Genomic DNA, 27,149 nt, shown 5'->3' on the forward strand with positions numbered 1-27,149 from the left:
AGCTCATCGTTTGGCTATATCGTTTGTCTATGCAAGTGAATTCCTCCTGAGGTAAATTACTGATAGTGGCTTTAACCTAGTATGAAACCATGAGCTAAAATGAGAGAAATTGGTATTTTACCGGTCCATGCATGTGTCAAAGGAGTCAGGAAAATAAGTATCATGGTCACATAACGTAACTGAGGGAGACATACAACAACTCAAACTCCAGTAGTCAGTACCTGTTGTTTCTTGAGCAGGATGTTGACACTGGTCAGATCTTTGCCGTAGTCGTCTGATTGGATCTGTCCATCCACTCCTACCAGCCACTTGTCTAGGTCGGCACAGCTCTGGGTGAACAGCTCGGCCTTGTTGGCATCAAACAGACACTTGGCCTTGGTCTGGGTGGTGGACTCCAGGTCATCCCACATCTTATGGAGCGCTGCCAGCTTTTCCTTTACCATGGACTCGGTCTCCGGCTTCTCAGCCATCAGCTGCATTCCATCCTGGGATTGGGTAGGAGAAAGTCACGCTAAAACATTATGGAGATAAATCGAGCTCCACTAATGCCATTCAGGAAGGAAGACAATGGGAAATTGGTGATTCAGTCAAATCGGACGTGAGCAATGTGACACTGCTCACGATCATTCTCGGCAACAAGCCGTCAATCCTGAACTTTTAAACTACAAGTTCTAGTCTGCAGGGCTACTGCACTGGTTCTGCTGACAGCTTGTTTTGAAATGAATTCCACTGAAAGCAAATAGCATTTTTTCTATCGCTTTGGTAGCATTTTCACATGGTGAAATGTCAGTTCGTACAAAACTCAAAATAGATCATCAAAAAGGTTGTTTTTTCAAAAACTAAAAGGACATTTTCAATTGACTAAGTGCAACACAAAAAAATCCAAAATCACACTAACTTTTTCACCCAAACTAATTAGTGTTTGATCTAGAAATACCTTCCATATAAAGTAATTGACTTTAACAATACAATGCTGACAATACTTTTCATAGGATTCTCTTATTTGTTTATATACATCTGACCATCACTTAATCCAACTACGCTTAATGTTTAATCACTGAACCGTTTGGTAAACCTATAGATTTTAAACTGGTTTGTCTACTATATATAGATTGAGAACTACATAAATAAATTGTTGCTTGTAAAGTATAAAAATCTAAATGACTTGTATGATACATGACACACATACATAATGATTACTCGTTATTGCTAATTGATTTCACATAGTGGTAACCACAATTGGTGCCCATATAAAAAAGGGGCTGTGTGATATTTTCTTTCAACATGGAGCAGGATTTACAGCAAGTGAGAGGAAGAAATCAAAGAGCTCGTGGACAAGGGGCCTGTCAGAGGTCGTCATGGGCCCCATCAAAGAGGTGGGCATGGGACCCATCAAAAAGGTCAAAGAGGTGGGCATGGGACCCATCAAAGAGGTGGGCATGGGCCCCATCAAAGAGGTGGACATTGGAGAGAGAGGGAGGTAGACGGCAGGGAACTGTTGTGTCTAATGAAGTCCAGCCATTTTTGTTGACCATGTGGTAAACAGAGGCCTTAATGTGGCAGAGGATGACACATTAGTTCACCCCAATCTGAAAAGATCAACTGTGAATTCAATCAGATAGATAGCAATAAAAACTGTACCACAGAGGCACAGAATTCGTCAGAGGAACTTATTTAAGAAAGATCAAGTGTAATATATTATACAAAACGAACTGGATGGATTATTGGGGAGAAACGCAATAAATTATTTTTTATTTTCAACATAGAAATGCTACCAAAAATAATTTAGTTAAACAGGAACAAAGTACTTTAAGCATAGGTTTTAATTTTAGTCTAATCCATCTCAACTAACCAAAGTTAATTGTAAAGGATTTTATTTCTAATAACAAGTAAAATGAACAGCTGACTCATGAAGGCCAAATTACAGAGGAACTTCTTGATGCAATTAAAGCCTTCAAGTCCGGGAAAACTCCAGGGCTGGATGGTATACCAGTCAAAGAACACAAAACCTTTGAGTTACTCAGAGGACCGTTATTGGCATGTTTTAACCACTCCTATGAAAATGGTAGATTATCAGATACTGAACAAGGTGGTCTGATTTGACTTTTACTGAAACAGGACCCAGGTGGTAAAGATACAGTACATAAAAAAATGGCATCCCCCTTCAGTGTTCCAGCAAAAAGCATAGAATTAAAAAAGGTATTGTCGGATATTATCAATCCTAATCAGACAGGTTTTCTACATGGACGATACATTAGAGATAATATAAGACAAGTACTGGAAACAATAGAACACTGAAAAATCTGCGAAACCAGGCCTGGTATTCATAGCAGACTTGAAAAGGCTTTTGATAAAGTAGACTGGAATTTATATATAATTGCCTGGAATATTTCAATTTTGGAGAATCTCTAATACAATGGGTTAAAGTTATGTATAGTAACCCTAGGTGTAAAATAGTAAATAATGGCTACTTCTAAGAAAGTACTAAACTGTCAAGAGCAGTAAAACAAGGTTGTCCACTATCGGCATATCTATTTATTATGGCCATCGAAATGTTAGTTATTAAAATCAGATCCAACAATAATATCAAGGGGCTAGAAATCCAGGGCTTAAAAACAAAGATGTCACTGTAAGATGATGAATCATGTTATTATTATCCAACATTTGGATCCCTCCACAGCCTCAGAGGATCAAGATAATTTTTCTAACCTCTCTGGATTACAACGTAATTTTGATAAGTGTACTATATTACGTATTGGATCACAAAAAAATACAACTATTCGTGTAGTTTAAACAATAAAATGGTCTGACAGTGAAGTGGATATACTCTCTTCATATCCCGAAATAAAGAAACTCCCCACAATACATTTTAATAAAACGTTAACAAAAATAGATACAATTTTGCTAACACGGAAAGGAAAATACCCGTCTATTTATGGGGGGCGAAAATCACCCTGATTAGTCATATCCCAGTTCACCCATTTGCTTATGGTCTTGCCGAGCAACTTTAAATTATAAGAGCATATTATTTTTTGGAATGGCAAGCCAGACAATTAAAAGGGCCTATTTATATAATGAATATGAATTCGGAGGGCAGAAATTAGTACATATTAAAGCATTAGACCTCACTAAAGGCTTCAGTCATCCAAAAGTTATAATTAAATCCGAACTGGTTCTCTAGCAGATTAGTAAGAACGTCTTACCATGTTAAAGAAAGGCCCTTTTCCCTTTATTCAGCTTACCAAAATATCGGTCATTTTTAAAACAGGCCATAGAAAGGGGGTTGCAATGTCAGTGTAATCCACCAGAAAAGACAGAAAAAATATTATAACAAATATCATGGTTAAACTCACATAACTAATTGATTAAAAAAACAAATATTTGGAGATAAAAAAATTAACTATAATCTTTGTAATTGATATAAATAGAACTGGTGGAGTTGTCACATGCAGCTAACAAAAATATGGAAACGTCTGCACTATTCAAAATTACAACCAACTAATTACAGCATTACCGCAAAAATTGAGGAGGCAAGTGGAAGGGGGAGAAAGTAAGGAACTTGTCATTCTGCCCTGCATTAAAGACCAAAATTGGTTAAAGAAAATTGTGATAAATAAAGAAGTATACCAGTTTCATTGAAGGACTCAACTTGACAGCTGTGACAAAATAGTTGGGCAGAGATTCAATGTAATGATTCCATGGCACATGGTTTATGAACTGATACACAAAACACTGGATACAAAACGTTGTTTTTTAATACAAAATATTTTAAATTATTGCAGTCAATAGAATGTTAAATATATAATGGTGGATACAACCATCCCGTTTTTGCTGCGAAGAGACAGAATCATTCAATCATTTGTTTTGGTACTGTCCATAAGTAGCTTGTTTTTGGTCACAGGTTCAGGAATGGTTGAAGAATTGCAACATTTACCTGGAGCTAACTCTGCAAATAGCACTGCTCTGGGATTTAAAAAGTCATACTCAATCGATCATTAATATAACTAACCAAACATTTTTATTTCATTTATAATCTGTAGAAACTTTGAGAATAGAAAGGGTTCATAAATCTTGTGAAACACCACAGCAGTTGAAAAATATATGGCAAATAGAAAACCGGATGGTGTTCAGAGATAGATGGGATAATAGTTTAATATATATTATATATTTACAAAACATATGGGGGATTGTAAATGATGCAAACAATTACATTGATGGAAGCCACAATCTATCTGCAATATTAAAGCTGATCTACCTCCTAAAAAATTATAATACAAAAAAATGTCAATTTAAAATAATTTCAATCATGAGAACATTTCGCCAAGAACACCGGTAAGTTTGCAGGATATGCACTATTCTTTACCATTTCATTTACAGTAAATTGCATATCGTAATGCATGTCAATTCACAAAATGTTCTTACAGTATTATCTATTGACAGTATACTCTGTTCTAACCTCAGAATTGACAGAAGCCCCCATGGTGTGGCCGTGCACGGACAGACCAGTAGGCCGTGGTGGAAATGTAGAGGACCAGGAATGACATACGGCTGTCCGAAAAATAAAGCAGGCCATTGAGGAGAAAGATGACCCCCCCCCCCCTTTGCCAATGTGGCAATCAGCCTACAAACAATTGCCCGCCTTTTGAAGAGGCACCAGGTATCTATGAAACACATTTACCTGGTGCCTTTTGAGAGAAACAACGACCACGTGAAACAACTGCGGGCCGAGTATGTTCAGGTACAGCACTATATACTGTATTACTGTTACTATTTGATGCAAATGCTCCTTCACAATATCATTTGGAACTATAATGTAAAAATATCTAACCAAATTATATTTTTAGGATGGTGCTTTATGTTGCTGTAAACCATCACAAGTATATCTTTGTTGATGAAGCGGGCTTCAACTTGGCATCGTGGGCGGAACCTCATAAGCCAATAGGGGGCCGTCGAAGTGCAAGGACAACGTGGGGGAAACATCTCCATGTGCGCAGCTATCTCTGAAGACGGTGTGGTAGGATGTAGGCAATTACTTGGATCCTACAACACTGCACACCTCATTGTGTTTCTCAATGAAATTGAGCAGGCTTGTTAAGGTGAAGGGGTCACCTATATCATTGCGTGGAACAATGTTAGGTTTCACCATGCAGACGTGGTTCAGTCATGGTATGGGCCCATCCCTGATTCGTGACCCTATATCTGCCCCCATACTCTCCTTTCCTCAACCCTATTGAGGATTTGAAGGTGTACGAACGCCATCCCCATAAGCGTGCCACCCGCCTTCTGGCCATGGATGAGGCATGTGACGACATCAATGCAGACCAATGTCAAGCTTGGATTCGCCATGCCAAAAGGTTGTCCCGCGGTGCATGATGAACAGAGGACATTCACTGTGGCTTGATGCAAATGAATACTTACTTAACATGGTTTCATTTTACATTTCATTAGATTAGACAGTAAACCTAAATTGCAATTACATCTGAAAAATAAAATGTATTTTTTTAAATGAATGATTAGACATTGGATAGAGATGGAAATAGATTTTCTGTACTTTGTTAGGTAATGTAAGTGTATTGCCTAATGTGAAAACTAATCTACTGTAATTTACAGTACTGTAGCATATTACCTTCAGCACTTCTAAGGGTGATTTGAAACACATCTTGCATTGTTTGCTATTGGATTAACTGGTAAAAAATATTACATTGAAAATCATTTTGTTGTGTTTTGGGTATTAAACCAATGTTCTCAGTACATTTCACAATAAACGTATATTTTTAAGCAATGGTTGTGTGGTGAGAGATGTTTTACAATCCAAATGAATGCACAATGACAGGTTTTGAATGAAAGACGGGCCACATTACCAGTTTGGAGTTTTGTACTAAGAGTTGTGAAAATGTACCACATACTTGTGAAATAGTACCAGAGCGATAAAAATAAGCTGTATTATAAACTGGGTGGTTCGAGCCCTGAATGCTGATTGGCTGAAAGCGGTGGTATACGCGACCGTATACCACAGGAATGACCAAAAAAAGTATTTTTTTTGTTCTAATTACATTTTTAACCAGTTTATAATAGCAATAAGGCACCTCGGGGGTTTGTGGCCAATATCCAAGAACAGCCCTCAGCCATGGTATATTGGCCATATAGCACACACCCCTCGGGCCTTATTGCTTAAATAGCCCACGTGGTTGTCATGACTTGATCGCTCTGCATTCAGGACTAAATTATCCAAAGGAGAGAGCTGTTCTTATCAGACTGGAGGGAAGTGTGGAGTATAAGCATCATCAATAAGTTATGAGATAAAAAAAAATACCTACTTCACACACGGGGAGAGAGCTTTAGGGACACGCACACTCAGACAATAACACAAATCTCAAGGGAGTGTGCAACGAAATTGTCAAAGAGAAGATATACATCATTAAGTCACTGACCTTCTCGATCTTGTCCAGCCACTCCTTGTTTGACTGCAGCTCGGCCATGAACGCCTGGTGTTTGAGCCATTTGCTGTGGAGGTTTCTGGCTTCGTCGTACGACATGTCCTGAGCTGTGAGCATCTTCTCATTGATCCACAGGGAGAGCTGCACACACCAAAGAGCCAATTAGTGAGACACACACCCAGAGAGAGAGAGAGAGAGTAGGTGAGGGGTATGTTATATGGGTGTGATAGGGGGCAGCTCACCTCTTGGCAGTCCTGGAGGAACTTCTGCAGGTCTCTGTTATCCTTCAGCTTACAGAGAAGCTCACTGGCCATCATGCGGTTCTTCTTATGTCTTCACACACACACACGTTAAAACATTATATCTTCAGCACAGAGAGAGGTAAGAGTTCAGAAACAGCCGTTTAAAAAAAATGGATAGGTAATGATGGCTACCACTCAGTTCTCCACATACACAATAAATCAAATTGTATAGAGCTTTTAACAAAGTATTCAATACCTCTCATCGATAGAGTCCACTTTCTCCTGGATGCGGTCAGCGTTGACATTTCCATCGCTGACCAGCCTGCGTCCGGTGTCCACCACGGCTTTGATCTTCTCCTCGTTGGCGTCCATGGTGGTCATGAAGTCCTCCTGCTTCTTAATGGCTCCCTCCGCCCCCTCCAGAGTCCTGGGCATCTCTGTATGGGCCAGCACATACTCCTGAGAAAGAGAGGAGGGAGGCAGGGAAAGAGGGAATGAGGAAGGAGGCGGACAGTAGCGGCGTCAGTGAGTGTGCCATTTGACTCTTCATCAAGAACATACAGGTGACTCCCATGTACTGTCGCCTACTGTAGCACAGTAACAGCGGATATGGTGTTTCTCTCAGAAATCTTTCCAGAGGACTGAGCCAACAGAGGTGTGTGTGTGTATGCATCTGATTGGCTGGGATGTGAGCGGTAGTGCTGAACAGCGCAGTCAGTGTGGTCCAGCTGAAGCCCCAGACAGTGATCTGACTAATAGAGCAGTCTGCCTCTTTTAGCATCACTCTAATAATGAGGGGTTCAACCCGTCGGCTAGACCACAAAGGAATGCGCACACACACGCATACTTTCTTTAACAATGTGTGTAGGCCATTATTTAACTATAATGTTAACATTAACAGTATGATGCAGTCCTTGCAATGGAGTTGCAGTACTGAGAGCTTGCTTTGTACACTGTGCCATTGCATTTATTATCATGGTTATTTTGCTCACTGCCATTTGTCTGAAACAAAAATGGGCAGAAGTGTAGTGCTTTCCCTGACAAAAAAAAAATCTTGTTCGACCGAGAGTCTTCTGTTCTTTCGACCAATTGATTGGTTGAAATGTTAAAACGTGTATTTTTCCATATAGACACATCCTATGTGTTTCAATCAAATCAACTATGTACTGAGCCTGTCTGATGATTTAAACAAACCGTTTGATTAAATAATTAAGATGAATGACTATAGGGAGTCTGACTGCAATTGATTTGAGTGTGCCGGGCTCAGACTTGCTGCGCTGTGTACATTTTTTTAAAGCGAGTGACTAACTAGCACCGGTTGTCTCCCTCTCCTCCCTCCTGCAGCGACCACCACAGAACATCAACAGTGTTTATCACGCTGTCCGTGTTGATGAAGCTGCAACATAATTACAGCCATTTCTGATTGAAAAGTTCTGTTACTGAAATTTTATTTAGGGAAAAACATTCCCTATTCCCTCAAACCTTTCTCTTTACGTGATGCATGAATGCATTGCACGCATGTGACCAATAGGGCCTGACCTATAGCATATCATAATCACATTGGTTATAACAAACTCCAAACACATGCAGCAAAGTGGATGCAGATGACGTGACAAATAAACTGGAAATGGAGGAATGGTTGGTTGCTCAGGAGGTAAAGGGGAAGCTAGATGTGGGGAATAAATGTGACTAGTTGTGGAAAATACTGGAGATCAAGAAAAATAAAGTAAGGAGCAGGTACTGCGTCCATATTATGTGTGTCAAACAGGTTCGGTTAGATTACAATATATTTTTTCTGACTGTTTGGAACAACGTAAACACTAAATGATAAGCGGGCCAGAGTCTGTTGTAAAGTTTATTTTTGGGAAAGCCTTTATTACAGCAAAGACTAAAAACAGTCGCATGCATTATTGACTGCAATTGCCGACATGGAACGGTTTATTAATTGTTAGCGCTAACTATTCAAGCGTCGCTTTGTCATTTTATTTTAAAACAAATTCTTGATTACATTTCAAATTGTATGCTGTGTGCTGACATGAATGAACGTTTGATTGAAACATTAGCCTATGTAAGTATTGAAATATAGACCTAAGTAAGTTACGGTATAAAGACTAAACAGGACGCGTTCTAAGACCTACAGCTCAATGGCGGTTATACAAGCCTGCTGGGCTAAGCCTACTAATGATGATATTACTTATTACAATGAGGATCATAATAATAGTAATAAGAAGGAGATAAAGAAAAGAGGGTTATTATTATAAATATTATTTTTCTAATACCAGAGAGGCTGTTCTAAAGAAAAAAAAAATGTGTAAAGCCTTTCATTACAGCATAGCAAAGATGAAAAACAGCCGAATTTGTATCTGACATGTTGTGGTTGCAGGAGGCTTTAACAAACACTCAAACTGGTAACAAGCAGGATCTGTCTCATTTCTGTAGATACAGTATATGGATGATTTATAAAGCCAGGCACATTTATCTCCTCACTTTTCTTAGACAATTAAGGCAAGGGCTGTTTTCTCATCTCCTAACTCCACTTCTGCCTCATTGTTCTCAACACCAATACACCGGTTATCTTTGCTATTATGCAAATAGCAACATAGTTTGGAAAAGGCACCAATTCAACGTCACACTGATGTTTTAGACCGGCGGACAGCGACTGCTATCCAACGCGGGAGAAAGCAAATAAAAATGGGATTATTTTTATTCGTGTTTCACCATTTTTGTTATATAATATAACCATATACAATTTCAGTAGCACATCTTAGAATGATGGACTGTGCCATCCCCACGGCCTCTCAATAGATTAGCCCACTCAGACAGGCGCAAATCAGACCATTGTCTGGTACACCATTAATTATTTAAAAAATGTTTGCTACTGCTCGACTAAAGAAATCTCGGTCAAGCAACAGCCTATCAACCAAACAATCTACCAGTCGACTAAATGGTGTCAGCCCTACAGAAGTGTGCAATGTGATGTTACCTGGTTGTTGAGGAAGGCCTCAGCCTGCTTGGTGTCCCTAAGGAACAGCTGGTGGGCATGGGACTGGGACAGTAGGTTCTGACGGTTCTCCCACATCTTGTGCAGCTCGTTCCAGCCCGTGTCGAGGGCCTGCAGCCTCTGCCTCAGGAACATGTACTGGGCGTCCGTCTGGCCCTGGGTCACCATCTCACCCATGTCCCTCATCTTCTGGTAGTCCTCCTCGTAGTTGCGGATCTCGTTCTTGATGCCCTCGTGCTGCGCCAGAAGCTTCTCGGCCTCAGTCAGTGTGTTGGGCATGTCTTCTGAAGCGATGGCCGTCTGGGTCTTGGACAGCCATGATTGGAAGTCATCCAGCTCCCGGAAGAACTGCTGCAGCTTGCTGGCCTCGCCAAGAGACTCCTCGCGATTCTTCAAGGTGCCCTTCATCTCATCCCACACCCCTGTGATCTCCCCCAGACGACCCATGATGCCCTGGGCCTGGTCAGGGTGCTCAGTCGCCAGGCACTCCCCCTCCTTCCCCAGTTCTCCCAGCTTGTCCTCGATGGCAGCCAGGTCACGCTCCATGCCGGTGAGTTTGCGCTGTAGGGCCATGACCCCGGCAAGATCGTTGCCCAGCTCCTGGGTGGACTCGATAACCTTGGTCTTCTCACGGATCCACGACTTGGTTTCATTGCACTCCAGGTGGTAGTTCTGCACGCCCAGAGCTGAGTTGAGGGAGTCTTTCTTCAGGTCAACTAGGTCACGGAACTGGCTCCATCTAGAGTGACGTAGAAACACACAGTCAGGGGAGAATACATTTCCACTAGAGGTTTTTAACTGAGGTTAAATGTAGTTGGTGTTGAGATTGATGTAGGATGTTACTCGACCTGGTGTTGAGTTTGTCCTGTTGGGCTTTGATCTCCTTCTCACTGGGGTGACCGTTGTGGATGAGTTGCCTAGCAATCTGGTTCACCACAGCAACGCGGGATGCTTGGTTGTTCATCTCTGGCTCCAGACTCTCAAACCTACGGGGGAAGAGGGTGAGGAGGATAGAGAGGGGGAGGAGGAAGAGGGAGGGGGAGGAGGAAGAGAGGGTTGGAGGCGGAAGAGGTGGTAGAGAGGGGATAGAGGGGGAAGAGGTAGAGATGGACAAATAATGGGAGAGGAGGAGGTAGAGAGAGGGAGAAGGGGTAGAGGGGTGTAGAATAGGGGGCGGAGGAGAAATAAGCAGATGGAAACAATGTGATTTTAATGTTAATTCTGTTAACATGCTTTGTTTCCAGCTAAACTGTAATGCCATGTTCCAGCTGTCAGTATATAGAAGCAAAGCCAATGAAACAGGAGTCTGGGAATGGTTCCATGCGGTGGACAGTGAGTAAACAGTGTGGAGGGGGAGACATCATTTCAGACCAGAGACACACGGAGTAAACAAGCCATTGAACTACTGTCCAAAACACTAAGCTAACTGAGGACACAGCCTGTTTCTTCTCAGTGTGGGAAGACTTTAGAATGATTTGGCTTTAAAACATTGTAGGCTCTGTTGCTAAGTGGGAAGTGAATTACAGGATTCTAGTTTCCACACCTTGCACTAGCGGCCCACCCTAGCTGGCATAAAAAGTATTTGTTTCACACATCCCTTCCAATGTGCACATACATTTAATTCTAGCTCTGACAGACATACAAAGATATTGCAAACATGGGAAATATTCTGAATTTCATTGGCACAGGGGTTTCACTGTGGGAGTTCTATGTCTCAAGTCTGCCTCAAGAGAAAGGGTTGTCTTGAAATGACAACCGATCTCCAAATTGATCAACTGACATAATGCATCTGAACTCGATAAGCATGGTTAGGCTAGATGTCTACCTGTGCTGAACCACTTCCAGATCTTCCAGTTTCTCTGGTATCTCCATACTGTTGAGCCACTGCTCCTTCTCATCGATCCACACCTCACAGGCGGCCGCCTCGTTGAACATCTTATAGAGGGCCAGGGCATCCTGCAGGGCCTGTTTCCTCAGCCGGGTCAGCTCAGCTACCTCCTTGTAGCGCTCTTCAATGCCTGCCAGGCGCCCCTGCACCTCCTTTGAGCCAGTTTGCTCCTTGGGTAGGGTTTTGGACTGCTCGTGCAGGGCGTCGATGACTGGTCGGTAGCTGGTGATCTCCTCGGCCACGTCCTTGTGCTTCTTGACCAGGGCCTGGGTGGAGAACTCGTCGTGGCCAACATCAGCACTGGACACGATGCGGAGAACATCCAGCATCCAGGCGTCGATGTCATCGGCGTCAGCCTGGAACTGGTGCAGGTTGCAGGCCTCCTCCAGCCGGGCCTTCCTGACTGCAGACAGCCCCTCCAGGGCCGCCCACTGCGCCTGGATGTCTTGGATGCGTTTGCAGATCTTGTCGGCTCCGAAGTGGTCGGCGGCCACCAGCTCCTCTCCCTGTTTGATGGTCTGCTGCAAGTGGCCAGCGCGACCGCTCATCTCGTCCTCGAAGGCGCGATGCTGGCTCAGCAGGCGCACGGCCCCAGTCAGGTCCTTGCCACAGTCCTCCGAGGACAGGATCTGTTCCTTCTCCCGGATCCAGCCCTCCTCCTCGGCCATCTCCCAGAAGAACTTCCAGAGGCGGCGGGACTCCTCCAGGCGGGCGCAGCGATCGGCGGCCAGCTGGCTCAGCTCTGCGTAGCAGAACTCCATGTGGGCCATGCGGTCTCGGATCACCTGGGGGTCACAGGGCTTGTAGCCTAAAAGGGGGGACAGGAACACGTCACACTCAAAACACCTATCATTTAAACTGAAAATACAAGCTTATATAACTGACAAAGAACAAGGACTTATTTTTCTGACAGGTGGCAGCATTGTCTTGGATTCTACAAGGTGTAGACAGCCTCCCACAGGGATGCTAGTCCATGTTGACGCCAATGCGTCCCATAGTTGTGTCAAGTTGGCTGGATGTCCTTTGGGTGGTGGACCATTCTTGATACACACAGGAAACTTGTGTGGAAAACCCAGCAGCGTTGCGGTCCTTGGCACACTCAAACCGTTGCGCCTGGCACCTACTACCGTACCCTGTTCAAAGGCACTTAAATCAAACCCTTAAATATTTTGTCTTGCCCATTCACCCTCTGAATGGCACAGAAACACATTCCATGTCTCAATTGTCTCAAGGCTTAAAGATCCTTCTTTCACCTGTCTCCTCACCTTCATCTACACTGATTGAAGTGGATTTAACAAGTGACAATAAGGGATCATAACATTCACCTGGTCAGTCTCATGGAAAGAGCTGGTGTTCATAATGTTTTGTACACTCAGTGTATAGCTATACCCTTAAGGATACAATTCATCCATAATCTCTCCTGCTTTTACGCTCCATCCAAATATAGCCTACAGATATCACCCACAGAGAGAGCAAAAATAAATCACCTACCACACAAAACTGACTAATCCCAGCACGTGACTCACCCTCTGCGTCGATGGCGAACTTCTGAGCGTTGTTGTTGACGGCTTTGACGCGGTTGGCTTGGATGGCGATATCAGCCTCCACCAGAGCATGCTTCTGCAGCAGGTCCTCCACTCCCAGCAGGTGTTTCCCATAGTCCTGGGACAGCAGCAGCATCTGAAGATACAGGGCACAGCAACAGGGTCAGGAAGATCACAGGTCACTGGGGTCAATAGTGGGCAATGTAACTAAGCCAAAGACAGTTGCTCGTACATCACAAAATGTGACTGTTCTTATCGCACCATCCAACCACATTGTCCCCAATCTATCCCTCAATCATCACCACCATCTTCCTCACCTTCATCTCGTCCATCCAGTCCATGATGTGGAGCATCTCTTGAAAGACCCTCTGCAGGCCCAGGTTCATCTCCAGCCGGATGCGCCGGGCCTTCAGCAGCTCCAGCAGGTACTCCCACAGACGCAGCACATTGTCCTTCCTCGCAGTCACGCGCTTGATGTCATGGTAGTTCTCCGCCTCCAGCTCCTTGGCCACAGAGAGCACAGCCTGCACACGCTCCTCGTAGGCGCCGATGTCCGTCTCAATGGCCTCATGCTTTTTGGTGGCAGCCTCCACTGCCTGCAGGTCGAAGCCAAAGTTGTCCTAACGGAGGGAGGGAGCAAGGGAAAGAAAGGAGTGAGGTGATATATGGGGTTGTATCTAACTGTATAGAACTACCAGGGAGATATTACATAGGTCTGTATAGAACTACTGTACCAGTGAGATATTAAAATGGGTCTGTAGAGAACTACCAGGGAGATATTAAATGGTCCCGAAGAGAACTACTGTACCAGGGAGATATTAAATGGGTCTGTAGTGTCATGACGTTGCCCTCTTTGGGTACAAAAGAGCCTCCCTCTTGCCTCCAACTAGGCTGCTGTGGTCAGAGAGAGGTCGTAAATTCCTGAGGAGAAGACCGTGCCTCATGGCCACACAGTATAAGAGAGACGGAGTGAATTTTCATAGAGAAAGGAATTTCTTCCACCTCAAAGAACTTGAGGTCCAAACAAATTTCATGTTCCGGAGAAGGTATAAAAGATCGGTGAAGAATCCAGCTACGAACTGGTCTGTTTGTTACAACTTGGGGAAGCTCATGGGAGACGGTGTGGACACATTACCGTAACACTGTTTATATAATAGCCTCCGATATGAGGTTTACATCTAATTGTTGTATAATATGAATGAATGTGTATGATACTGTTTGTATAATTGTGTAATGTGATTTTGGACTGTTTAATGAAGAAAACTTAAATTCCCTTTTGAGTTGAACTAAATCAGAGGACCGCCCCTGAGCCCAGTTAGGGTCAGACATCCTGGGACAGCCCCTTTTCTGCAATTCCGAATAAAACCCAACTTTGAGAAATTCTCAGACCATGTTTCTCTCAATCACGGGAGACCATTGCTGAATCTTTTAACCATACCACGTGGTTAAACTCTTAGACTATCGATACTGACAGAATAAGAACAAGTCTTTGATATTAATTGTCTGCAGCTAGGAATTCAGTATCATTGAACGCGAAGTTCCGCCGAAACATCCATTCTACAACATGAATGAATATCACTCTGAACTATCCACTATAACCACTACACCGAGACAGAGAGAGAGACGGACAATTCTACAAAAGAGACAAACTTTTCAACAGCGATCAAGACTACACACTGAGCAGATAGATAGATAGATAGATAGATAGATAGATAGATAGAGAGATAGATACTGTATCTATCTATATATATATATATATATATATATATAGCGCAATTGTTTCCGAATGAGTGAGCGTTCATGTGTAAAGGATTAGCATTTCAATTGTTAATTATTAACTCTGTAGTGACTTCTCAGCTGACCCCCACTCCCCATTTTGTTCACCGAGCCGTGATGCCGGTTTAGCCCACTAGGGCACATTCCCTTATCATTTTTTGTAACCATATTGACTGTTTATGCATTTCTGTGAATTACTTATATCATTTATTTATTATTAACTAAGACAATTGATGTATGGATGAATCATAGTGAAGACTGGGTTCGTGCAGATAACCAACAATTTACAACGTTTGGAATGAGACTAACGTGAGGTAAAATAAATAATTCATTAATCAGAAGACGATTGATCAGATATGAAAATATCTGAAAGGTTATATTGGGAAATTATAACTTTGCAATCTGAATATTTTCCTTGGTGCCTCGACTTCCTAGTTAATTACAGTTACATGATTAATCAGTTTGATCGCGTAATACTAATTACAGAGAATCTTTGATAAAAACTTAAAGTCTTCATTTAATGATAGTAAAGACACGACAGTAGAGAACTACTGTACCAGGGAGATATTAAATGGGTCTGTATAAAACTACCAGGGAGATATTAAATGGGTCTGTATAAAACTACCGGGGAGAAATTAAATGGGTCTGAAGAGAACTACTGTACCAGCGAGATATTAAATGGGTCTGTATAAAACTACTGGGGAGAAATTAAATGGGTCTGAAGAGAACTACTGTACCAGGGAGATATTAAATGGGTCTGAAGAGAACTACTGTACCAGGGAGATATTAAATGGGTCTGAAGAGAACTACTGTACCGGGGAGATATTAAATGGGTCTGAAGAGAACTACTGTACCGGGGAGATATTAAATGGGTCTGAAGAGAACTACCAGGGAGATATTAAATGGGTGAACATCATGAGGATGAGACAGGGGAGTAAATTACTTCATTGTCCATGACCAGAGTGGATGATGGCTATGAACCAAAACAGTTCAGGTAGATAATGTACAGTAGGAGTAGTGTCATTGTTAGTGTGTACCACCAGTGTGTGTGTGTGTATCAATGAGTGTGTGTTACCTGCGAGACGAGGCGTTGGTTTTCACTCAGCCAGGTCTCTCTCATGGCAGCCTTGCGATCGAAGCGGCGGGCCAGCTGCTCCAGTTTCTCCTGACGAATAAGCTCCGTCCTCAGCGCCAGCTCCCTCTCATGCTCAGACTTCTCCAGCCTCTCCCAGGCCTGACAGGAGAGACACACACGTTCAAGTAACGGTCATACAGGTTCACCGTACAGAACTCTATGGACCTAATACATCTACTGTACTCAGGGCTGCCCCCCCCATTAGGCAAGATTAGGCGGCCGATTAGGCGGTATTTTGACAAGTGGCTGCCTCCCTCCGGCACCCCTGATCGGCTACTACACCGCCCGCGGCACCCTAGCCACCAGGGAATAATGTTGCTGTAGTTCCCGCCAACACCCCATTCCCGCTCCTCCCAAAGTTCACTCCCACTATCCTTGGTAGCTATGGTGATGTAAGCTAAACCCACCTAGCAACTGTACAATCCCCCAAAGCAAAGTAAATCTTCCTGTCATTAACTATACTAAACTCACAGAAACCACCATGTCTATCCATTAAATCTACTTGAACCCTCTGTCGATCAGCTTACCGCCCTTAAACTGTCTGTCAATCACTAATCAATTCCAACCTAATCGAGGACACAAGGATTTCTGAGTGTTTGTTTTAGCCAGGCTGTTGAGATAAGCCTGTTCTTTATTAAGGAGCACTAGGTCTCACCTTGTTGATGTCTGAGATGAGTTTGCCGTCCCGTGGCATGTAGACCTTCTGATTGTTGGCCCTCATCTTACTTTGAATGGTGAAGAGGAGAACCTCCAGGTTGCCCTTCTCTGTGAACCTGACAGAAACAAAGAGAATAACATAATTGTAATGCTGTGTAAACCTGCCAGGGAGATTAGGCCAATTCCACTCTAATGGCTGGTGGCGTTTGCCTTGACCCATGCAACTCCAGCTATCAACAAAAAGATGAGCATTATTTTCCTGCCAGTAGGCCACAGAAGAATATATATTTTGTCAGCAGTAGGGGTGACATTGTTGCCTCTGTAGAAATGGTGCCAAAGTCAATTTCAACAGGCTGAAACATCTGTCTGAAAAAGCTTTGCTTTTAGCCATGAAAAACTGGAATTCAGAAAAAAGCTTTGAGGAATGCCAAGGCTAAGAGCAGGTTAGTGAATTTCATCATGAATTTTGTTTCGGAGGCAGCTCTGCAGTGGTCACTAGCTGGCACAGCCACAAAGTCATAAAATCTGATTATAAACCTAAAACTAACCTTAACTGCCAACCCTGATGCTTAATCCTAACCTTAAATGGAAGATCAAAAAGCTTTTTGTTTTAATGAATTTTTACAATCTGGCCAATTTTAACTTTGCAACTTTCTCATCTAGCAGAAATCACTCAGTGCTGATTCCAAGACAAGATTCAAGACAAACAACCTGCAGGCCAAGACGAAGCTTGAATAAAAAATAGTGATACTAGCAAGAGGAGTGTGTGGGTTTGTCTTTTCTTTGAAGTTACTTCTCAGAACCCAGAGGCATTAGTTCACACGGTGACTAGCTATGAATCTGATATTACTTGTCTACACATATAAAATCCATGAATGTTTCCATTATGTCCATGGTGAGTCTATTCTGGGAACAGATACTGTAATATTAGAGTAAATTCCAAGTCAAGCTGATGGTATGAAGCGTGTGGGAAACTTGGGAGGTAGATGGAGGACATAGTGGAAGACAATATATGAACTCGGATGTGTTTGGGCATGTGCATTTAAGTGTGTGTGTGTGTGTGTGTGTGTGTGTCTCTCTCTCACTTGGGGGGCTTTTCCACGGTACGGTAGGTGTTGAAGGCCTGAAGCTGTTGCTGCACCCCCACTAAGGAGTTGGCAAACTTGCGGTTGTTGAGGATGATGATGGTCTGTTCAATCCATTCCAGGAGGTCAGAGGCCAGACTCTCATATTTCTGAATCATGTTATCTGTCTCAATGGCATTGTCCAGCACCTGGGAGATGAAGTAGGTGAATCAGTAGAAGAGTACATGCATTGTATACTGATTACAGCTACTGTGGGAAATATGCTTCGAGGCAGGCATTCCCTAACTTCACATTTACAAAACAGTACATTTATACACTGCTCAAAAAAATAAAGGGAACACTTAAACACCACAATGTAACTCCAAGTCAATCACACTTCTATGAAATCAAACTGTCCACTTAGGAAACAAAACCGATTGACAATAAATGTCACATGCTGTTGTGCAAATGGAATAGACAACAGGTGGAAATTACAGGCAATTAGCAAGACACCCCCAATAAAGGAGTGGTTCTGCAGGTGGTGACCACAGACCACTTCTCAGTTCCTATGCTTCCTGGCTGATGTTTTGGTTACTTTTGAATGCTGGCGGTGCTTTCACTCTAGTGGTAGCATGAGACGGAGTCTACAACCCACACAAGTGGCTCAGGTAGTGCAGCTCATCCAGGATGGCACATCAATGCGAGCTGTGGCAAGAAAGTTTGCTCTGTCTGTCAGCGTAGTGTCCAGAGCATGGAGGCGCTACCAGAAGACAGGCCAGTACATCAGGAGACGTAGAGGAGGCCGTAGGAGGGCAACAACCCAGCAGCAGGACCACTACCTCTGCCTTTGTGCAAGGAGGAGCAGGAGGCGCACTGCCAGAGCCCTGCAAAATGACCTCCAGCAGGCCACAAATGTGCATGTGTCTGCTCAAACGGGTGATATGAGGGCCCGATGTCCACAGGTGGGGGTTGTGCTTACAGCCCAACACCGTGCAGGACGTTGGGCATTTGCCAGAGAACACCAAGATTGGCAAATTCGCCACTGGCGCCATGTGCTCTTCACAGATGAAAGCAGATTCACACTGAGCACGTGACAGAGTCTGGAGACGCCGTGGAGAATGTTCTGCTGCCTGCAACATCCTCCAGCATGACCGGTTTGGCGGTGGGTCAGTCACGGTGTGGGGTTGGCATTTCTTTGGGGGGCCGCACAGCCCTCCACGTGCTCGCCAGAGGTAGCCTGACTGCCATTAGGTACCGAGATGAGATCCTCAGACCCCTTGTGAGACCATATGCTGGGTGCGGTTGGCCCTGGGTTACTCCTAATGCAAGACAATGCTAGACCTCATGTGGCTGGAGTGTGTCAGCAGTTCCTGCAAGAGGAAGGCATTGACTCTATGGACTGGCCCGCCTGTTCCCCAGACCTGAATCCAATTGAGCACATCTGGGACATGTCTCGCGCCATACACCAACGCCACGTTGCACCACAGACTGTCCAGGAGTTGGCGGATGCTTTAGTCCAGGTCTAGGAGGAGATCCCTCAGGAGACCATCCACCACCTCATCAGGAGCATGCCCAGGCGTTGTAGGGAGGTCATACAGGCACGTGGAGGCCACACACTACTGAGCCTCATTTTGACTGGTTTTAAGGACATTACATCAATTTTGAGTGTCACTCCAAATCCAGACCTCCATGGGTTGATAAATTTGATTTCCATTGATAATTTTTGTGTGATTTTGTTGTCAGCACATTCAACTATGTAAAGAAAAAAGTATTTAATAAGAATATTTCATTCATTCAGATCTAGGATGTGTTATTTTAGTGTTCACTTTATTTTTTTGAGCAGTGTATTTTCCAATGGGGCTATTCATTTGGGTGAAGTTTTTTTAAAACTCTCTTCTTCGCCTGAGTAGCCTCGTTTCACTGCCAAAAATAAATCATCATTGTATGATTTGTGTGCAAATTAACTCAAGCTTATGGACAATGTCAAATGTGATATAGCGACACACCCGAGTGAGTTGGGTGCGCAATTACACATGTACTTTCCCAAAACGGATGACACAAAACTGGATTCATAATCCGTTTCATGCCCTGCCTCCAGTCCACTTACCAATATCTGAACAAGAGAGCCTCAACGAAATTGCAACAAACGGTTCTGTGAAACCTGAATTTAATCAGAAGCTACTGCCAGATTTCTGGATTTGGCTGCGCTCAGTTTCTTGCCTTGGCAAATCGTGCTGTTAAGACACTGATGCCCTTTGCAGCCACGTACCTATGTGAGAGTGGATTCTCGGCCCTCACTAGCATGAAACTAAATACAGGCACAGACTGTGTGGAAAACGGTTTAAGACTGAGTCTCTCTCCAATATAACCCAACATTGCAGAGTAATGTGCATCCTTTCAAGCACACCCATTCTCATTAACCTGTGGTGAGTTATTCACAAATAAAGTTAGATGTAAGATGGCTAAATAAAAGAGCAAACATACTGATTATTATTTGTGCCCTGGTCTCTTTGTCACTTCCCACAAGCCAGGTTCTGACAAACTCACTCATCCTTATGTGTAATAAATGTATTGTATAGTGTGTAGCAGGCTTACAATGGTGGCAAAAAACAACGTTTGAGAGTGTGCTGACCCTGGTGCTAGAGGGGGTACGCAGCTGGAAGTTGAATATTTGAAGGGGTACGGGACTATAAAAAGTTTGGGAACCACTGATCTAAGGGAATGAGTGTACTTGGAGAAGTACGGGATATGAGACTTTGTACTCTTGTGATTCAGATTGGGGACATATGAACTCTGACCACTCACCTTCCCAATACGTTTTCCCTCCACCTTCAGAGCCTTCATTTTGGAGAAGTAGTGGTAGTAGGTCACAACATAGGTGATGACGGACTTCTCATCCGGGTGGTCCACGCTGATATCTGTACACACATACACACACACACTAAGAGTCAGACAAATACAGCTTTGACTCGTCCATGTTTCCTTCATCTTCAGACATCAGATGGTTTGGCTTCCGTGCTGCTCGGCTGAGAAAAATGGCATTTATTTGATTTAGGAGCCATGTTTAGGAGGGAGGTGGTTGGAGTAGAGGGGCTATTTTCCGTCAGAACAATACACGGGAGCGTTCTCACGCCTCAGTCTTTGTTCCCCTCACTGCAGGCCTCTGAGAAGACATGCTGAGATCCCAAAACCACCTCCTATAAAATATTTAAAAAGACCCCGTGCAGTCAAAAACATGATTTAGATATATGTAAGAGGTGTTTGAAAATACTACCTTAAATGTCTGCCTTTTTGTGGGATGTAGTTAGAGTATTTCATTTTATTGTTTTATTAAAAACAAAATCACAGTAAGGTAGTTTAATTGTTACCCAGAAAGGATTTGAAATTGAGATAAAAACACACTGGGCATTTAAGACAGCCATTACGCTGTCACACTGGAAAAGGACGAGGTCTAGCAGTGAATGTGCCTTTCTGTTTGTAAATGTCCCCATTATGGGGCTGTCAGCTACCCTGTGAACTACATTAAAGTAAGACCCAGAAGTAACAGCCTCTCAAACTACTCATGAAGTGGTTTCTGCAAGCCTTATACAGTAGTAACAGTTTTCAAGTTGTCATGTATTCATACAGGCATACTGTAAGAGCATAAATTAGGTCAGGCTGAAAATGCGTGAGTATTCATGTACTGCCATAATGGTATAAAACACTGACAGGTGCATGAGAGACAGGGATAGAGCACAGTATGTTACAGAAGTTTAAGCAGCCTCCTCCTCCTCACTGTTCGGTAAACTGAATGTTTTCAACCAGGCTATGGTATTCCATGATTATGTACAAATGTTCAGAGTCATGCACAGATGACTATATTCTAAGTGTGTAATGCAAGTTAAGTACGTCTGTGTTTGTGTGTGCATGTATTGCGTGTGTGTGTGTTTGGATGTGTGTACTCTGTACGAACCCTCTACGTCCAGCAGCTTGTGGATGCCCAGGTGTTGCTCTGCCAGGTTGAAGGCATTCTGCAGATTGTGGTGGGCGTTGGACTTCTTCAGCTTGTCAAAGTCTATTAGGTCAGGTCTGTGTTTGTGGAGGATGGCGTTGAAGGCCATGCCATCTCTCCAGCTGGTGCTGAAGTTGTGAATGTTCACGTTGGGATATCTGGAAAACAGATACAAAAACATACACTGAGTGTACAAAACATTAAGAAAACTTGCTCGTTCCATGACAGACTGACCAGGTGAATCCAGGTGAAAGCTATGATCCCTTATTGATGTAACTTGTTAAATCCACTTCTATCAGTGTAGATGAAGGGGAGGAGACAGGTTCAAGAAGGATGTTTAAGCCTTTAGATAATTGAGACATGGATAGTGTATGTGTGCCATTCAGAGAGTGAATAGGCAAGACAACATATTTAAATGCCTTTGAACGGGGTAGGGTAGTAGGTGCCAGGCACACCAGTTTATGTCAAGAACTGCAGCACTGCTGGGTTTTTCACGCTCAACAGTTTCCCGTGTGTATCAAGAATGGTCCACCACCCAAAGGACATCCAGCCAACTTGACACAACTGTGGGAAGCATTGGAGTCATCACGGGCCAGAATCCCTGTGGAACGCTTTAGACTACTAGTAGAGTCCATGCCCCGATGAATTGAGGCTGTTCAGAGGGCAAATGGGGGTGCAACTCAAGATTAGGAAGGTGAAAGTTGTGTGTTTTGGCCTGTCTTACTAAAAGAAAATCTCTCAGTCAAGATAAATCTTAGGTGGCGATTTGTTGCGACTTTTGAAGAATATATAATATTTACATAAAATCTCCAGCCTCTGACTCCCTCTTCAGTGAAACAGATGCCTTTCTTCATTAAACATGTTTAACTATGGTGATTTTTCTATTTGAAGCTGGGCTATAGCAGTGTTGGCTTTGTTGATGAGTGAATTGACTTATCAAATCATGTAGCCCAGGGCTGTTCATGCTGCTGTTCTAAACAGTCTGACATTTAGGCTGTGACTGTGATGTCTGATGTGACACCCTCGCTGGGATTTCATCGGTTCTGCTGTCCACCCTGGGTTCCTCTACAGATCCCCTTTAGTCAAATCATTTGTGTTAAACACAGCATTGAATGTGAAATATCACTGATGCGAGGTGTTTCTCTCAAGGCCATGTGATTCCTGAGACTGCTGTGTCCCATTTACAGGGCCGTCAGAGTATTCATACGCCTCGACTTATTCTACATGTTGTTGTGTTACAGCCTGAAATCAAAATGGATCACAGCCACCTCAGTGTAGATGAAGGAGAGGAGACAGGTGAAAAAATGATTTTTAAGCCTCGAGACAATTGAGACATGGAATGTCTATGTGCCATTCAAAGGGTGAGATTTAAGTGCCTTTGAACGGGGTACGGTAGTAGGTGCCAGGCGCACCGGTTTGAGTGTGCCAAGAAGTGCTACGCTGCTGGGTTTTCCACACTCAACAGTTTCCTGTGTGTATCAAGAATGGTCCACCACCCAAACAACATCGAGCCAACTTGACACAACTATGGGAAGCATTGGAGTCAACATGAGGCATTATCCCTGTGGAATGCTTTCGATACCTTGTAGTCCATGCCCTGACGAATTGAGGCTGTTCTGAGGGCAAGAGGTGGTGAAACTCTATATTAGGAAAGTGTTCCTAATGTTTTGTACACCCAGTGTATACTGGGCTAGGCCAGAATGTTCCTATATATGTTTTCACATATACTCTCGATGTCGTTGATTGTAATCTAAACTATCTGTTGACCATAATGTGTTGGATTATTCTGCTGACTGCGTGCTATAGTAGAGTATGCCTCAAGCTGTTGGTGCTGTGGTGATGCTGTAGTGGTGCTGCTGCTGGTGTTGTGGTCACTCACCCTGCAGTCTTCATCTGGCACCACAGCAGCAGGGCATCTTTAGCAGACTTCTTCTCCTTGTTGTCCTCAGTCTCCACTCTGATGTCCTGGATCTGAGAAGCACATACCCCAGAATAACAAAATGGTCAAACAATGCCAGCCATCATCAGGACACAGCGACAGCCACTACGCACAGCGACAACCACTACGCACAGCGACAACCACTACGCACAGAGACAGAGACAACCACTATGCACAGAGACAACCACTATGCACAGAGACAGAGACAACCACTATGCACAGAGACAGAGACAACCACTATACACAGAGACAGAGACAACCACTATACACAGAGACAGAGACAACCACTATACACAGAGACAGAGACAACCACTATACACAGAGACAGAGACAACCACTATACACAGAGACAGAGACAACCACTATACACAGACTGAGACAACATCTATATGCACTTAGGCTGGCACACACACACATAGAACAAATACGTGCCCACACACACACTGGAATGCACCCACCTGCATTGAGTGACAGGCACAAACACCACCTCAGCACTTTCTCGATATACAAATAAACAAACGCAACCCACTTCCTGTCTTTGTTTGAGTGACATTGACCCACATCTGTGGATTTAAGTGGGATTTTTTTATTTATTACAATTTATAAAAATGTCATAATTTACCAACTGTGCTCTCTCACTTTATAATCAGCACATGCACGATATGTGAGTGAGTCATCAGCTGACCTGGAAGCGGAGGATGATGGTCCAGATTAGGCCGAGGGTGAGGCGGTGGTTGCCGTCGACAATGTCGTGGGAGCCCATATTCTCCAGATGGACCCTCTGCTCCTTGAGGAACTGCAGGGCCTTGTCCACGTTCTCCAGGCAGTGGATACGCATGCGCCCCTTAGTGGGCTTGGGCTGCGGAGGGGAAATAAAGAGGGACAGAGGTTGTACTAGCAGTCTAATTACATTAGTGTCACTCATACTCTTCATATCTCTGACATTCTACTGCCAACAATCTAAATGGTTTAGTTTTGTGTATTTTGACTTGAGGCATTGACTCCCTGGGTTGATGACCTACTTAGCAGACTTCTTTAATCCTTGAGGTAGGCAGATTTAAGAATGTCTATACAAGAAAAGTGATGTGCATTATTTGAGGACATACAGTGCCTTGCGAAAGTATTCGGCCCCCTTGAACTTTGCGACCTTTTGCCACATTTCAGGCTTCAAACATAAACATATAAAACTGTATTTTTTTGTGAAGAATCAACAAGTGGGACACAATCATGAAGTGGAACGACATTTATGAGATATTTCAAACTTTTTTTACAAATCAAAAACTGAAAAATTGGGCGTGCAAAATTATTCAGCCCCCTTAAGTTAATACTTTGTAGCGCCACCTTTTGCTGCGATTACAGCTGTATGGGGTATGTCTATCAGTTTTGCACATCAAGAGACTGACATGTTTTCCCATTCCTACTTGCAAAACAGCTCGAGCTCAGTGAGGTTGGATGGAGAGCATTTGTGAACAGCAGTTTTCAGTTCTTTCCACAGATTCTCGATTGGATTCAGGTCTGGACTTTGACTTGGCCATTCTAACACCTGGATATGTTTATTTTTGAACCATTCCATTGTAGATTTTGCTTTATGTTTTGGATCATTGTCTTGTTGGAAGACAAATCTCCGTCCCAGTCTCAGGTCTTTTGCAGACTCCATCAGGTTTTCTTCCAGAATGGTCCTGTATTTGGCTCCATCCATCTTCCCATCAATTTTAACCATCTTCCCTGTCCCTGCTGAAGAAAAACAGGCCCAAACCATGATGCTGCCACCACCATGTTTGACAGTGGGGATGGGTGTGTTCAGGGTGATGAGCTGTGTTGCTTTTACGCCAAACATAACGTTTTGCATTGTTACCAAAAAGTTCAATTTTGGTTTCATCTGACCAGAGCACCTTCTTCCACATGTTTGGTTTGTCTCCCAGGTGGCTTGTGGCAAACTTTAAACAACACTTTTTATGGATATCTTTAAGAAATGGCTTTCTTCTTGCCACTCTTCCATAAAGGCCAGATTTGTGCAATATACGACTGATTGTTGTCCTATGGACAGAGTCTCCCACCTCAGCTGTAGATCTCTGCAGTTCATCCAGAGTGATCATGGGCCTCTTGGCTGCATCTCTGATCAGTCTTCTCCTTGTATGAGCTGAAAGTTTAGAGGGACGGCCAGGTCTTGGTAGATTTGCAGTGATCTGATACTCCTTCCATTTCAATATTATCGCTTGCACAGTGCTCCTTGGGATGTTTAAAGCTTGGGAAATATTTTTCCAAATCCGGCTTTAAACTTCTTCACAACAGTATCTCGGACCTGCCTGGTGTGTTCCTTGTTCTTCATGATGCTCTCTGCGCTTTTAACGGACCTCTGAGACTATCACAGTGCATGTGCATTTATACGGAGACTTGATTACACACAGGTGGATTGTATTTATCATCATTAGTCATTTAGGTCAACATTGGATCATTCAGAGATCCTCACTGAACTTTTGGAGAGAGTTTGCTGCACTGAAAGTAAAGGGGCTGAATAATTTTGCACGCCCAATTTTTCAGTTTTTGATTTGTTAAAAAAGTTTGAAATATCCAATAAATGTCGTTCCACTTCATGATTGTGTCCCACTTGTTGTTGATTCTTCACAAAAAAATACAGTTTTATATCTTTATGTTTGAAGCCTGAAATGTGGCAAAAGGTTGCAAAGTTCAAGGGGGCCGAATACTTTCGCAAGGCACTGTATCTATGGGACTTCAGTGTGTGTATATATCATGTATTTTTGTGTGTTACACTAAGTAATCCTAAAATGACCAAGAGGAAATGAGATCTCCGATACGTCTGGAAGGACAGACCTGTGATGCCATATGTAGAGACAGGTCATCTAGAGCTTCCCCAGGGCTAGAACCAATTTTCCAGGGGTCATGACCCAGGAAGTACTCAGGGCCTGGCCTTGTTGAGACAGCTGGAGAACACCAGTGGGTATCTCCTCTGTCTAACACAAATAACACCAGATCAGAGAGATACCCATCTGGCATTTTAATGTAGTGTTCTGTGGAGTGAACTCTAACACAGCATTCCTATGCTTCCTGAAACAGTTGAGAAATGGAGGTTGGCTTGAGTTTGGATCATTTTGCTGGACTCCATTGTAGGCCCCTCCGCCAGTCTTTCCATATCAAAGATCTCATTGATAATTTCTCCCTCTGCTTCCCTTTCACTCCATCATAGCAACCCCGCTTTTGAAATTCTTCCATTTGTTGTAGTTTCTTTTGCCTCATTTCCTCGTAGCGGTGAAAAGAAGCTCAAATCTCAGAGCGAAGGGCTCATATTTTGAAGGGACCACAGTAGACTGCATTCACTGAGTGAGTTGAAACTGTGGTCAGATCTTTCTCACAGCAAAGACCCGTCAATGCCCTCAATGGAGGGCATGATCTTGGCACGATCTACTGAACGTCGTAGGGGCAGTAGTCAGGCTTAATCGCATTTTGATTCCAGAGA

At 43.4% G+C, this 27,149-nt stretch overlaps 1 protein-coding gene across 2 annotated transcripts in view; it reads right to left on the reverse strand.

Annotated features, from left to right (window-relative positions):
* Positions 1 to 27,149, reverse strand: part of LOC110530138 (spectrin beta chain, non-erythrocytic 1) — a 133,574-nt gene that overhangs the window by 30,981 nt on the left and 75,444 nt on the right. For both annotated transcript variants that reach the window (XM_021612995.2, XM_021612985.2), the window contains 16 exons: positions 24,360 to 24,533; positions 23,615 to 23,706; positions 21,697 to 21,893; positions 20,550 to 20,662; positions 17,766 to 17,953; positions 16,679 to 16,796; positions 15,964 to 16,122; positions 13,430 to 13,732; positions 13,095 to 13,248; positions 11,506 to 12,376; positions 10,529 to 10,666; positions 9,663 to 10,419; positions 6,936 to 7,138; positions 6,680 to 6,770; positions 6,432 to 6,578; positions 222 to 485 (listed from right to left, as the gene is read on the reverse strand). In XM_021612995.2, coding sequence (XP_021468670.2) covers positions 222 to 485; positions 6,432 to 6,578; positions 6,680 to 6,770; positions 6,936 to 7,138; positions 9,663 to 10,419; positions 10,529 to 10,666; positions 11,506 to 12,376; positions 13,095 to 13,248; positions 13,430 to 13,732; positions 15,964 to 16,122; positions 16,679 to 16,796; positions 17,766 to 17,953; positions 20,550 to 20,662; positions 21,697 to 21,893; positions 23,615 to 23,706; positions 24,360 to 24,533 — 3,969 coding nt within the window. The remainder of the gene's footprint in view (positions 1 to 221; positions 486 to 6,431; positions 6,579 to 6,679; positions 6,771 to 6,935; positions 7,139 to 9,662; positions 10,420 to 10,528; positions 10,667 to 11,505; positions 12,377 to 13,094; positions 13,249 to 13,429; positions 13,733 to 15,963; positions 16,123 to 16,678; positions 16,797 to 17,765; positions 17,954 to 20,549; positions 20,663 to 21,696; positions 21,894 to 23,614; positions 23,707 to 24,359; positions 24,534 to 27,149) is intronic.

The sequence above is a fragment of the Oncorhynchus mykiss genome, chromosome 1, assembly GCF_013265735.2.
Source record: "Oncorhynchus mykiss isolate Arlee chromosome 1, USDA_OmykA_1.1, whole genome shotgun sequence".
NCBI lineage: Eukaryota > Metazoa > Chordata > Actinopteri > Salmoniformes > Salmonidae > Oncorhynchus > Oncorhynchus mykiss.